Source organism: Mercurialis annua, linkage group LG2 (genome assembly GCF_937616625.2).
Source record: "Mercurialis annua linkage group LG2, ddMerAnnu1.2, whole genome shotgun sequence".
In the NCBI taxonomy this organism is placed as follows: domain Eukaryota; kingdom Viridiplantae; phylum Streptophyta; class Magnoliopsida; order Malpighiales; family Euphorbiaceae; genus Mercurialis; species Mercurialis annua.
In genome coordinates, this window is record NC_065571.1 from 3571940 (window position 1) to 3586747 (window position 14808).

Below are 14808 nucleotides of genomic sequence, written 5' to 3' on the forward strand. Positions count from 1 at the left end.
TGTAGGTGAGGGTGCTGCTGAGGACCCTTGTTGAGTAATGGAACGACAGTGCTGGGGTCTTCGAGTGTCCCTGAGGAAATGGGATTCATAGTCCTCCTTGTTAAGAACCATCGAACTGTGGACCAAAGGGGCTGCTCCCAAATATGGACCATAGGGTAGAGATTGTCCTGGAAGAAGGAAAAGATTTTGAGCCTCATTATCCAACCTGTATCTGCATGCACGAATCATGTGTCCCATACGCCCACAGTAAAAACAGGTATCTGGGAAGCCTTCATACTTGAAATCTAGCCATAGTTCCTCTGGTGTGTGACGGTTGGTGAAGGTTCCTTTGTTGAATGGTCTGTTTGCCAGCACTTCTACCTTAATTCTCAGGAACTGTTGCCTCCAAATAGGGTTCATATCATCGAAGTCAATCTCGAGGAATCTGTGAAAGAGGCTTCCAAGTTTTGTACCGTTAGCAAGTGTGACCTGGTTTCTGGGGAGACCATGTATTTGGACCCAGAAGATCGTTGTCTTAAACTGGATGTGATGTATATTTTTGTGAGCTGGCCATTCTTTGACAACGATGTGTTGATGTTGTATATTCCATGGGCGCGAAGCTAACACCTTATCATAATCTGCTTTAGATTCAAAGGCAAAACTGAATAGACCAAAAGCAGCTCTTTCAACTAGCACTTCTGCCGTTGGTTTCCATTCTCTGATGACCCATGCATTGACCTCTGGAGCTTCAAACGTCTTCTTTGTGAGTATTCTACCTAGAAGCGTCCATTGATATTTCTTTGGTACAGCAGTATCATCAGGGTGCAAGTCAATGACAGGCTCAGAGACCGTCATTTTTCTGGTGCGTTCAGTGAGTTCGGTTATGGATGGGTAGGAGGGTTGTTTGGAGCGAAAACGAGAAGAAGATGAAGCCATGATAGTAGAGCAGGAGATAAAATAAGGTTGGTAGGATTTGGAAACAATAAAGACTTTAATACATGTAGATGAAACGCCGGTGGAGTGTGTGATAAGCAAACAACGAAATGATTTCAAATAACCTGTCTGGAGCGCCATTTGGCATCTTTGATCTTCCCTAAGGCGGAAGATCTTCAGATACTTCATCTGAGATGATGAAGAAGAAAAGGCGCGCGTGAAGCGCGTTCAAAAAAAAATTTGTCTTCCCTTATAAATCGTCTCGATTAAGATTGAGTCAAATTTAAGTTACTCTAGTTAATTACCAAATTGAGTTCGTGTATCAAAATACTCCGCTCAATAAGCTCGCGAGCCTTATCAAATTTTAATTAATTTACATTTTATTTTATAATTATATATGTTTACAATAATATTTTTATTTTTATTGTAAAATTTAATTTTTTTTTATACAGAAAATTGAGTCGAGCTCTAGCCTTAATTAGTCTACCGAGTTGAAACTCTAGCTCTTTACACGAAAATCGATCAAGTTCAAATTTTAAAACTTTAGAGCTGAGTCGAGCTTAGAAGATTAGACCTCTACATGCAAGTAGATCATTTGAACACATTATCATTTTATTGTATTAATATAATAGGAAGATTTGAGCAATTAATATTATATTCCTATTTCTCTTTTTAGCACACTAAGTCACTAACGACTCAAAAACGAGTAAAAGACTTAGTTTTATAGTATATTTTTAAAATGTTAAATTCCATTAAAATAATAAAAACTTCAAATACTAGAATGTAAATTCAGAAAAGTCCATGCACCAATATGTAAATCTTCCATTAATCAATAATGATTACCTAGCTTTCTATGGCATGCCCCAAAACGAAAAACTTAAATGAAAACTTAAAAAGTACAATAGCGATCAACATTTTTTTGCAGATACATACGATGTCTTTTATTGCTCTTTGAAACCTGAATCTAGGAACTTATGGCGACATTTCTCTAAATAAATGATTGGGAACACTCTAAATTAAAACTTCTGATACAAAGTTACAAATCAACAGTACAACTCTAATCTAATAACTGAACCGACATCTCCGTAAATTGCAAACTCTGTAAATCACCCCTCTTTTCTCACTTGGTGTACAGAACATCCTCCCATGGGTGACGGTACAGTGGCTGTTTCAATCTCTTTTGGTCGAAGGTGTGCCTGAAACAATAGCAAGTATTTATCATATCATACGATATACTTGTATTCGAGTGAATACCAGCGATCTTACTCGTTCCTGTCTAAACCAATTAAGCAACCACAAATGCACAAAACCAGTGTTTTAAGAACGGGACCAGCCGGTTCAACCAGTTCTACCAGGAATTGGGTCAGTTCGGTTCAGTTCTTTCCTCAAAGATGAAATACGGTTCGACCTCTTTGAACCGTTAAAAACAGCAAGAACTGGAAACTATTGAACCGGTTAAACATTTAGACTTGTTCTAGAAAAAAAAAGCACATATTTATAATATATATATCATATTTGTTAAATAAAATTTTAATTTTTTATTTAACTGGTTGAACCATAACCAGCGGCCACACTGGTTCTGTCACCTGTCAGTTTTTAAAACACTGCATAAAACTCTACATTTAATTCAAATAAACGCCAAACCTAAACCACTTGTGGGACCTTAAAGAGCTCAACCTTAATTTTTTTTTAATGAAAATGGCTAATTAAGGTACTGTTATCCTGTCAGTATCAGGGGGCCTGCTTGTCATGTAAGAAGATATATAACACCAAAACCAAATGTTAAGGATAAGAAAACTTCAAGTGCAATCCAACTCACCCGATGAGACCAATGGAACGTGCCAACACAAAGAGCCCATTCAAATACCCAATCTCAACAATTTCGTCAATCTCCTGTTTGGTGAACATTCCGCTGCCCGCAAGCAGATCCAAAAACAGGGACCCGATTGCACCATCAACATTGAGAACCAGGTTATTAGCCTTTGATAATGTGTAGGTTTCTACTTGAACGGCATACTCCATGTATTTCACAGAAGGGAAATGTGTGCGTGCAAACAGCTGCAACAGCTCTACTCTTTTATCTCGGTTGTCGCCTCTCTTGATCCTTTACAAAGAAAGTAATAAAAGTTCTCATAATTTAGATTTGCGATGGCAGTTATGTAAACATTAAAAGTGAAAAAATATTTAACAGTCCAAGGTTCTCCATACCTGTGCCCAATTCCAGGAACGCGAATACCCTTCTTTTTCATGCCTTCGACAAACTCGTAGGGAGTTAGGCCCTAACAAGAGTCAGAAAAGAAATAAACCACAAGAAAACAAAGACAAAAAAAAAATTGCCAAAAATGAAATCGAGGAAAATTCACTAGCGCTCACCCTGTCGTAAGCATCCTTCAAGTATCGAGCAGCATCATCAATGGCACCACCAAATCGGGGACCAATTGTGAGCAAACCTGTCCCACAAGAACATGATTCAATATTTTGTTCCACTAATAGCTTTCAGAAGCCCAATTCTCTCGGATGTGTTTGAAAGAGAATCTAACAATCAAACGAGAAAACCATCAAATGACTACGCTTTATACCTGAGACGAGACTGGAAACTAAATCCTTTCCTGCCCTTGCTGTTACTATAGTGTTGTGTGCACCAGAGACACAGGGACCATGGTCAGCACATAGCATGATACAAATCTGTTTATAATTTGACATTAGTTAAGAAATCAGTAATCACATATGCAATACCAATGCAAGTCGAACTTTTTAAAGAAACAGATGAATAGAGAAGAATAGAGATAACAGAATTTTAGGGAACCTGCCTCAATAAAATGGGTACAGTAACGTGGAAGGCTACGTTTGAACCATAAAAGTGAGATGACATCACCAACACCATAGCCTTGTTCAACGATGGATGACATGGGCACACCAGCATAGCATGGCTCCTCACCTAACAAATGGATCAAAAGATAAGTTCCTTGCATTACATCATTCGTTTCAGACAAGCATCTAAACATTATTCAGGACATGAGTTAAAGTACCTCTGTCATCAGAGATTGTAGAGATGATATGAGTTGGTGCCCGAACTTTGCCGCTCTTAATTGCAGAACTAAGATCCTCGGGGATTTGTGGAGGTTTAACCTCCTTTACAGCTGAAATCTTACCCTCTTCCTCCTATCATTAAAATAAAAAAAATAAAGAAAAGCAGTCACAGAGGTGGATTTGGAGGTTTAGGGAACTCAACCAGCCCACATATCAGTTTTGAGTAGTTACACACAGACATAAAGTTAGCAGAATGTAACTAACCAGCTTCTGAAATGTTTCCTTAATTGCAGTCTCAAAAGATTCATATGAAGTGGGAACAACAGCTCCAGCGTCCTGTAGTGCCTGATTTTTTGCTTGAGCAGACTCCATCTCACCTCCACTCTTAGCACCCTGTAGAGTACACCATGGACGATTAAGAATATTCCTCTACTACATTAATGGTATCTGTTAATTAGTTAACAGCCAGGTGCAAGGCATTTGAGGTAATAACTCACAGCATGACCAAATTGTACTTCTGATTTGAAAAGTCGTGCACAAGTTCCACTGACCCAAGCAACTACTGGTTTGTTCACCTTTCCCTGTTTGAGGGCTTCAACAAGGGAATACTCATCTCGTCCACCAAGTTCCCCAAGTACAACAATCATCTTAATCTGAGGCAGTAAAAAAAAATTGATTGGAGAAGATGACAATACGAAATGCAAAGAAGCATTCAAGAGTCACTTTCCACTTTTACCATGAAAAAGAAATTTAAGGCTGTAGTACAAATTCATGACCAGGACCAAAGAGATACCTGTGGAATGTTGTTAAATCGCAACACATGATCGGAAAGGGTGGAGCCTGGAAACACATCTCCTCCAATAGCAATACCTAAAGTATTTCCAAAATAAATGCCAAAATTTTAAGTTCAGTGGTATCTGTATGCATTTAACTTGCTCAAATTAAGTACCTAGCATGAATCAGTACCTTCATAAATGCCATTTGTTACACGGGCAATAGTGCTGTATAGTTCATTTGACATGCCACCCTACAATATAAGTCACACACTATTCTCAAACGTCAAAACCATCAACCAAAAATCATGGGCTAGTCACAATGTATTGATAGGGTAAGACACCATTACATGACGACAATCTACAGGAAAGCAACACAATGTCCTTCCTTCAAATTTTAGGAAAAAAAGTTACTTTGACCAGTCATTTTATAATTATACAATTCAAATAGCTAGATGAGGCCTAATACTATGAACCGCCTTAAAAGCTTCAAACAATTAAAGAAGTGCAAAAAACTTAAGACCATAATAAAAAAGCCATGCTAAAAGTCAAAAAAAAAAAAACATATCATTGCTAGATTCTTCAAGAAAAACAACAAAAGAAGCTCCAAGAAAGAAACTAAATTTATTTTGGCATTATTGTTGAGTATTGGAACTACCCATTTTGAGGAAAATAACCATAAATCTTAACATACTTAGCATTTATTTGGGTTATTTGCATATAGAATCCTAACCTTTTGCTATTGTAGCGATTTAAGCACAACGTTTAAAACTTGGCATAGAGAAGCTTGAACTTTCATTTGTTGGCATTTTACAACCTAAAGTCATTATCTAATGTCGTTTCAGTCACTAGAAACTGCTAAAACGACATTGTTTGAAGAAGAAAAAATTCTTTGGTGCTAGAAAATGTTAAGAAATGAAAGATTGGGCCTTTTTCTACCAAGTTTTAAATGTTGTACTTAAATCGCTACAAACGCGACTCAATGAGATTTTAAATGGAAATAACCTTATATATTATCACAGTTTGGAAGACTTTTATTTTTCCTATCTAACATGGAAAATCCATTTGCCATAAGATTCAAAGGATGTATGTCAAGGAGAAATAGGAGATATGAAATCGACACGTACAGATTTGGAGACAAATCCAACAGATCCAGGTCTGTACAGCTTACAAGCAATTATGTTATCAATTGTTCCAGCAGTGTCACCTATTTTGAAAGCTCCAGCCTGAATGCCTCCAACAGTAGCTGGGCCAATGACAACCTGCAAAATCATCATTGCAAAATTAGGACATGCAAAAGACCAACCAAAGGAGAGGAAAAGGCATATCCATTAGAACAATAACTATTCGGATACAGAACTGTTCAGCCAACATGTTTCACCTAGTTCAGCTCAATTCAAATCTAATGGTCTTAGCATCATGATCCCACCTTATTGTTGGCCCGTGCGTATGCTATCAACTGTTTGGTATCTGATTCAGGAACTCCCTCGGCTATAATAGCTACAACTCGAATAGTAGGCTGTTTCAGAGCAGCCATGGATGATGCAGCCGCACTGTGAAAAAATTATTATGTAAAATAGCTATAAGGTAGGGGAAAAAAAGATGGCACACCAACTAGGATATTAATAAGAAATCAGATGCTAACCTTCTAAATGATGCAAAGTTTATAAATACATCAGCGGTAGGGTGTGCAGCACTAGCAGCTTCAATACTGCAAACAATAGCAGATTGATTAAGAATTCCAAACCTCAGAAGAGCCCGAGAAACATTTTATTGTAAAAGGTGATAAGGTTGGTCATATTGCATCTACTATCTGCCTACAAATAAGTAAAAAATGATGTACATACAGACTCATGAACGATTGCTTCAATTCAGTAAATAACAGACAAGCATTGAACTTGTCAGTTTACTGTTTGACCAAGCAGTAAACCAAGATCATTTGACTCATCCATTGTATTTGTACATTAAATTAATTGTTATAAAGTGCAAATTCAAACACAAAGCCAAATTCAACAATTTATATACAGCATACTTATAAGGTAATTTTAACAGAAAGTGCACGTTCTGATGAATTGAAGCTTGATAGCAGTCAGATAGTATGATGCTAAAAAAAACATCTGATTTGACACATTCATTAACCTTCTCAAAACTCTAAATAATCGAAAAGAAGTAGCTTACGTTGAATGTACAGGAATTGCAATTTCCTCTTGACCAAAAAACAATTTCTGGAATCCCTCCGCGCCTGGGTTAATAATTCCAGCCACTGATGGTGTTTCTCTTCCTACATTAAGATACAACAATAACAGATAAATGATCTAACTCAACAACTAAAACTTAGATTCAATCGCGAATCAAACTGAAGTAATACCGCAAAGAAAGTCAAAATCGAGCATGCGTTGGATAGGAAGCTGCTTATAATTATAAAACAAAGCTTGTGTAGTACGAGAGAAGAGTTGACCGGTAGCCATACTGTAATACACTCACTCAAACACACCTGCTAAAGATCAAAAACACAACAAATTAGACAAAATGCTTCCAAAATCAGAAAACAAACAAAAGAATTAGTTTGTTTGGTACCTGTTAGCTAATCTAATTCTTTTATTTAATTATTAATTATTAATTTTATTATATATAACCAAAACAAGATCTACTTCTTAACAAACAAGCACACCAAACGAAACGAAAAGTACAATAGAAGATAAAGAAACAAATAAAAGATCATAACTACCAAACTGCACCTAACTTGAACCTACTACGCACCAGATCTCGAATCAAAGAAAAAAAACATATAATGTAGCTAATTAAAAGAAAACAATCTTGAATATCCAAACTCCAATTCGTCAAAAAAATGAGGGACCTGAATTGTTTGTTTGATATTAAGTAATAAAACAGTTGGAACTAAAGAACAAAACAGAGTATCTAACAAATCAACGGCATTGATTCCTCGAATTCATCCAAAAACAAACAGAATTGAGAGAATCAAAGAATGAGACAGAATTTGGAATCGTACAACAGATCTCGAAATGAAAATGAGGAGAGAATTGGAGCGAGTTAGTTAGTAGAAGTTAGTAATGAGAGGAGTGTTTGGTTTTGGTTTTAAGAGATAGAAGCTAACCTGAACCAGACTGAGTCACTCCGAGTTGGCCTCGAGGATATCGCCGATTGGAGAAAGAGAGGAATGGGTGAAAATTTGTAGACGGAAGGAGAGGGAATTATATAGAGACGCTGCAGCAACGACCATGAGAGAGAGCGAGGGAGCTACTCACGTGGCAATTAGTTGTTAGCTCATTCGCTCGAATCAAAAAGAACGATGAATTACAGTAGTGTTTTTAAAAAACCGGTTTGGCCGATCTGTTTTAGCCATCGGTTCACGGTTTTGAGTTCAACTAATTAAATAAAAAATATTCTTCTCAAAATCTATTAATCAATTTAGAAGTTAATTATTATGTTAATTGAATTTTTTTATTAAAGAGTAACTCGTAGTCTAATTAAATAAATAGACTATTAATTTTGGATATTTCTATCTTTATGCATTATATATTTATATGCATAATTAAAGAAATTATAAATTAACGTAAATACATATGTAAAATTTTGATGAGTGAATAAATTAAAAATAGTATTGCCACTCTACAATGAAATGAAAAAAATGACCAGTTTTTACTATTTTATCTGTTCAATTATTTTATTTATAATTTTTTCAGTTGAAAAATGTTGAATCGTATTTTGATTTTTACAAAAGAACCAGACTATAGTAATCTCTAATTGTTCATCAAATCGATTAAACATGTTACTCCGATTTTTAAAACACATATTACAACCATATATATAATAATCAATCAATTAGTTAAAATATAATTTAAGTAGTACTCCCTCCGGTCCATAATATTTATTGCATTTAAAAAAAAATTGGCCCATAATATTTGTCATTTTATAATATCAAAAGAGCATTAATTGCTTTTTTTTCATATTTGCCCCCCATTAATTTATTGAAAAAAATACAATAAACAAATAAAAATAATAGTCATAAATGCAAACAAATTTTAATACAATAAACAAATAAAAATAATAGTCATAAAGTTAACTTGGTCAAAGTATCTACAAATTAATACATATGAATTATTTTTTTAATTCTTGTGTCAAAGTCAAATGCGATAAATATAGAGTGATTATATCTGAGAAAATATAATTTAGTGATTACCGGTTAATCAAATAAATATAATTATAGTTTAAAAAATATAATTTATATAATTTTTTTATCAGAGATAGAATCTAATTATTTTGATATTTAATTGTTAGGTTTAAATTTTAAAATTTTAAAGTAGTGTTAAACAATTGGTATCAGTGGAATTCAAATCAAGATCTCAAAAATGTATTGGAGTTAGACTATGTTTCACAAGCAAATATAATTCATATCAATTCTATTTAATATTATAGTATTAATTATTTTACTAAAAAATACCTTTTAAAATTTTATTTATCTATTTCCAGTTCAATAAATTAATTTATTAGTTTAATGTTTTTTTTTTCTTTAGTATGCAGGCAACTTTTATTGGTGAGAGGAGAAGTTGGGAAGGTAGGTTGATCCATCCTGAGCCAGTCGAAGCCCTCAATTGAGATATTAATTTACTTCATTTTTTCCATGGTTTGACATTTTATATTGAATTTCGAATTTAAGACTTCAGTTGAACTCGAGTTAGATGTCATTATTTCGTAATTATATACTTTCTAGTTAGTATAATTTTAGAAAAATTATTATGTAGGAAGTTGATTATTAAGAAAATACTAGTAGATTTCAAAAAAAAAAGTACTAAAAAAATTATTGATTTGTTTTTTTGACTTTTTAGGAGGATAAATTTTATTTTTAATTCATTAAATATTGAAAATAATAATGCTCTAATTAAACAATTAAAGTAACTAAATTTAAAATTTTTATTAGATTTTGCTACACATCATGTCTAGATTTTGTTAAAAAAGTTAATTTTTATTTAAAGAAAATAAATTAAACTTTCAACTTCGAAAATACAATAAAATAAAATGTATAAAATGAATCAAGAATTTTTTTTTAACTTTCAAAAAATTATACGTTTTTCAATCAACTTACCCTAGTCTAAGTAAGGGTTTAAGGTCTTTTTTTGTTCAATTGTTGTAGCTAATAGATGTTACCGATAGATACTCGATGATAACTTATACATCTCATATGAGTTTGGTGAGATTTTATTTTTAGTTGTTTTTGTTTTTAATATGTTAAATAACCATAAATGATATATACTTGTTTTATAATACTTTTCTAAAAAATCATATTACAAATAACTTATATTATATTTAATACAAAAAGTTAAAATTATTTCTAAAAAAATAATTTAAATATTTAATTAATTAATTATAACTACTAAAATATGATTATTTTAATTTTATATAACATATAAATAACAACTCATTAAGAAAAAAGGTGTACACAGCTTTATAAATAGTAAAAATTATACATATTAGTATGAATAATTTATGTAAATGATTAGTAAAGTGAATATTTTTCTGGTGTTGAAAAATAAAATAAAATAATTTTATTTATTAGCAGTTGTTTGAGTTTAAAAAAACTAACACTAGTTAATATATACTCATTTTTTTAATTATTTATTTAGCTAAAATGTTACATATTAAGATAGTGGGTGTTTTGTCTTAAATTATAAAAATACATACTAATATAATCTTTTTTATAAATAAATGCATTGTAAATTGATTTATAGAGTCATTTATTAAGAAAGTGTTAAATTTGGAGGATAATAGTTAAAGTCACATTGAAATCCTAGCATGACAGGTCATTAGAGATAAATACATTTTATTAAATGAATAATTAAAAAAAGTAAAAATCGAGAGAATATACTTTATTAGCTTTTTAAAACTCAAACAATTGTTGACAAATAAAATTATTTTATTTTATATGTCAAAAACAAATAAATATTCATTTTTTATAAACATATTTGTTTAAAATTGAACATGAAAAACTATAAAATATTATTTTCTAAATATTTATTGTTAGCAAAATATTTATAGCATTTTTGCCCATCTTTTCCTTATTTCCTACGCTACCTATTTTTCTAATTTATTTATAAAAATATTATATATATAAGTCTTATCTCATTTTAAGTTAAATTTTTATATAGCCACTCTTTTTTCTCTCTCTTCTCTTTCAAAGTTCTCTTCTTTTCTTATTCTTTTTCGTTTGATTTTCAGTTTGTCTCCTCCGACTATTTTTCTGTTCGTCTTTTCCGTTCACTTTTACGTTCGCGCTTCCATTCGTCTACTTCTGATGGATTTCTCGTCGTTTTCGGTCGTTTTTCCGTTCGTCTTTTACGTTTGCGCTATGGATTTCTAGACTCTTTTTTTAGATTTATGTAATTTTTTAGATTTTTTATAATGATTTAAACATTTTGTAAATAAAGTATTGTAGATCTATAATTTTTTGTTTGTAAAATTGTTCTATTATTTATATAATTATTTATTTTGTCTTTCTCTTATTCATAGATTTGTTAATTGCTACTGATTTTGTAAAGAACAAATTGATTTATGGTGTATTTGTAGTAATTTTATAATAGATTTACGTTTTAGTGTATTTTTGGTGTATTTATAGTGTATTTCTGGTGTTTTGGTGTATTTCTTCCGTTTTTAGTATATGTATGGTGCATTTACAGTGTTTTCATGGTATAGGCCATAAAAACACTACAAAATGTCATAAATACACTATAAATACACTAAATATACACTAATCTTACACTATAAAAACACCATAAAACACTATATATACACTATTGTTACACTAAAAAAATTCCAGGAAAAAGTCAATAATTTTTTTTTGATTAAAAACTGAAAAATAGGGCTGTGCAATCGGTTGGTTCGGTCGACCGAACCAAAAAAACCAAAAATCAAAATTAGAACCGAAAAAGGTATTTGTGAAATTTAAAAAAAAAGATATTTTTCGTAAATAAAAAAAGTCAGAAAAGAAAAATCAAAACTTGACAGGTGAAAGTGTAATTAAGTTTCCGAAACATATATTTCAGGAAATTACCACAAACTTTTGGCCTTTCAAAAATATGTTGATTTCACCATTTTTAATATACAATAATTACTCAATCATTTAATAAAAATAAAATTTTAAAAAACCACACAATCAATATAACATAATGTACTAGTACTTTTATAAAATTAAATTTTAGAATTTATGTGATCAAGGATATATACTAGTACTTTTAAACTAACCACTAATACAATCATTTAAATAAATTAATACACATTATTTCAAGTAACATAAAGTTTCTTTTATTTGATGATTTAGTCTTCCAAATGAGATAGTCCGAGCTATAAAAACTTGAGAAGAATATACATCGTCATACTTGCACTTATAGGCAGCAGAGGTGAGCACGGTTCTGGGGAATCCGGAAATTGACAAATCTCTGAAACCAAACCAAAAGTCGGGAATATTAAAAATTGGATCTCCGGATCCGTACCAATAATCGATTTGGCTCGGTTAGGAGATTTTATTTTTCGGTACGGTTCGGTACGGATATCACTAGAAACACGGATATTGTTTCATTTAAAATATAATCTCTACTATATTATAATATATTATTTTGACTTTTAAAATTAATTAGCTACTAATTCATTTTTTCATATTTTCTACTATCACAAATAAATAATCATCAACAAAATAAAAGGGCACAATATGTATATTATCGTTCGATTTAATATCAAATTTTTGATTATTTGATAAGGGTACTTTTATTTATTCTCAAGTCTAAATTATATCATTTTTGTTAAAACTATGTAATTTGGTCAATAATAGAAAATAATAAATATGTAAATTGTTCATATCAATTTTCTGAAAATGTTTTTAATAATTATTAAATATTTAACAAATTCATATAATTTTATAGAATAATTTTAATGTTTAGTTATTCAAAACTTAATATGAATATAATAATCAAATTAAGAGTAAAATAATATAAATATATATAAAATATAATTTTGGTTCTTCGGGTATAAGTTCGGTACTTCGGTTCAGTTCGATTCAGTTCGATTTTCGGTACGGTTATTTATAAAAGATCCAGAACCGTACCAATAAAATTTTTGGTACGGTTCGGTTCGGAAAAAGTCAATGGTCAACGGATATTTTTTGGTCCTGGATATTTTCGATCCGTTTTTTGGTTCGGTTTTGGAAATATCCAGGATCTGTGCACACCTCTAATAGGCAGGCGCATCTCCAAATAGCTCATTAGTAATTTTAAAATTGAATATAGCAATCTCATCGATCACAAATTATCTATATATAAGCATATTTATTGATAAAATCCAGTTTTGATTTTGATTTTATTTTTCATACACATTAATTGCTTGACTGTTGGAGTGGAGTTCCAAAAATAATAGGACTCTTTTTACATTTCTTTTATTATTTCATAAGAGATTTAATTAACCTACTTCGCATCTTAAGTAATTTATCGATGCCTATAGAGTTAACAAAAATATCATATTAAATGGTCTGAAAATAATACAAATCATTAGAATTGTAAAATAACATCCCTTGACACGAGATCCTTTTTGATTGTTAATCCATCATGCATGTTTGTTGCTTACCACAAATTTTGAAGGGTAAAGTACCCAAAAAAAGCGTTATTTGCATAATAAAAAAATTATGGTCATTTTAATATACCAAAACAAAAATATTGGTAGTTTGCCAACTCTTAAAACTTTTCTTTTTTTACAAATCATGTTAAAGTTCATAATAATTTACATTTATTTCTTTTTTTAATCACTAAATTTTAGTTTTCAACAGTATCTTCTTTCCTATAATTTTAGAAGGTCTAATGGCCCCCGGCGACCTTTTAGCCCCTTTTCGATCCTAGCTTAATGTTAAAAATTTGTCAATCACATTTCATCGTTTGAATTGTACCTCAATTTTTTTTACTTAAATGATAAAATCATTCAATTAAACATGTTTAAAGATAAAATTAAATTCATTTTTCATTCAAAAAAGTACAAATAGGTCATTTTTTCTAAAAACTAACTAAAAACATAATCAAATTAAAACTAATTTAAATTCTTAATTAATTAAACTAAATCTAAATAAATTTTAAACATGTACAATTAATATATGCTATACACGGAGAACGTTTTTGATTTTTTTTCCAAATAAAAAAGACGTCAATTTAATATTTCAGGATACAATTGAAACGATAAAATGTGAAATAAGATAAAATTGACAAGTTTTCAATGTCAGAGTAATGATCGAAAAGTAATTATAAGGTCGAATTTTTTTAAAGTATTAAACCTTTTTTGAATCATTTTTAATGTATCAACGCTTTCAACTGTTCTTTTCAATATATATATATATATACACATTTCTTGCTGGAATTTGATTGAAAATAAAATATATATAAGATCTTATAAAATGGATACGACGCTTACTTGCTTGCATGCATTTATATGTAACATGATGTACATGATTCAAAAAACTTATACTATAGAGAACATGTCATTAATTTTTTTTTTTGATAAGAAACATGTCATTAATTTTTAATTTATGCAATAATTGGAAGAAATTTGTGAAATATATAGTACAGGTATGGGTGAAATGGTGATGACCCATTTGGTGGTTTTCTTGGAGTGGAAGGGCATTTTGGAATAATTAATTAACAACTAACGACCATCAAAGGCGACGACCAAGGATTGGCAGACCTACCACTTTTTAATTCATTGTTAGTACGTGGCACATGCCCATATATATTTTCTAATAAAAGAAATTCAACATTATTCTTAAGAAATTATAACAATTTAGGCATGCATGAAGGTGGGAAAATGCGCATAGGAAATTAGAATGATAATTAATTCAGAAAAAAATAATTGGTTCGCAATAGAAATAGTCAAATTTCTTACTTTTTTTCTTTCAAAAACACAACCAGTAAATTAAACAAAAAGTCTATAATTAGGGATAATTTACAATAACTGTCCCTCAACTATTGTCTCTCTTCCCAGATTGTACCTAAACTTTAATTTATATCTCCCAAACTATACCTAAACTTTAATTTATATCTCAACTGTC

General features: G+C 30.9%; 1 protein-coding gene across 2 annotated transcripts; it reads right to left on the bottom strand.

Moving 5' to 3' along the window:
- Positions 1-1771: 1771 nt before the first annotated feature.
- Positions 1772-7982, bottom strand: LOC126669867 (ATP-citrate synthase beta chain protein 1). Of its 2 annotated transcripts, XM_050363444.2 has the most exons (17): positions 7831-7982; positions 7084-7209; positions 6894-6996; positions 6361-6426; positions 6145-6268; positions 5843-5977; positions 4909-4969; positions 4736-4812; positions 4440-4595; positions 4207-4335; positions 3942-4074; positions 3723-3850; positions 3492-3597; positions 3286-3362; positions 3121-3191; positions 2732-3016; positions 1772-2108 (listed from the first exon to the last, which is right to left on the bottom strand). In XM_050363444.2, the coding sequence occupies exons 2-17, from the start codon at positions 7181-7183 to the stop codon at positions 2033-2035; spliced, it is 1827 nt and encodes a 608-aa protein (XP_050219401.1). In that variant the 5' UTR covers positions 7184-7209; positions 7831-7982; the 3' UTR covers positions 1772-2032. The 2 variants fall into 2 exon arrangements, with proteins under 2 accessions (XP_050219401.1, XP_055960552.1); XM_056104577.1 differs by lacking the exon at positions 7831-7982 and having other exon boundaries at positions 7084-7212.
- Between the last annotated feature and the right edge of the window lie 6826 nt (positions 7983-14808).

Coding starts and splice junctions, on each gene's coding strand:
- LOC126669867 (XM_050363444.2), bottom strand. CDS start 7,183: ATGGCTACCGGTCAACTCTTCTCTCGTACTACACAAGCTTTGTTTTAT. Junction 4,596..4,735: donor GATTTAACAACATTCCACAG/GTATCTCTTTGG, acceptor TTACTGCCTCAG/ATTAAGATGATTGTTGTACT. Junction 3,851..3,941: donor TACAATCTCTGATGACAGAG/GTACTTTAACTC, acceptor TCCATTTGTTAG/GTGAGGAGCCATGCTATGCT.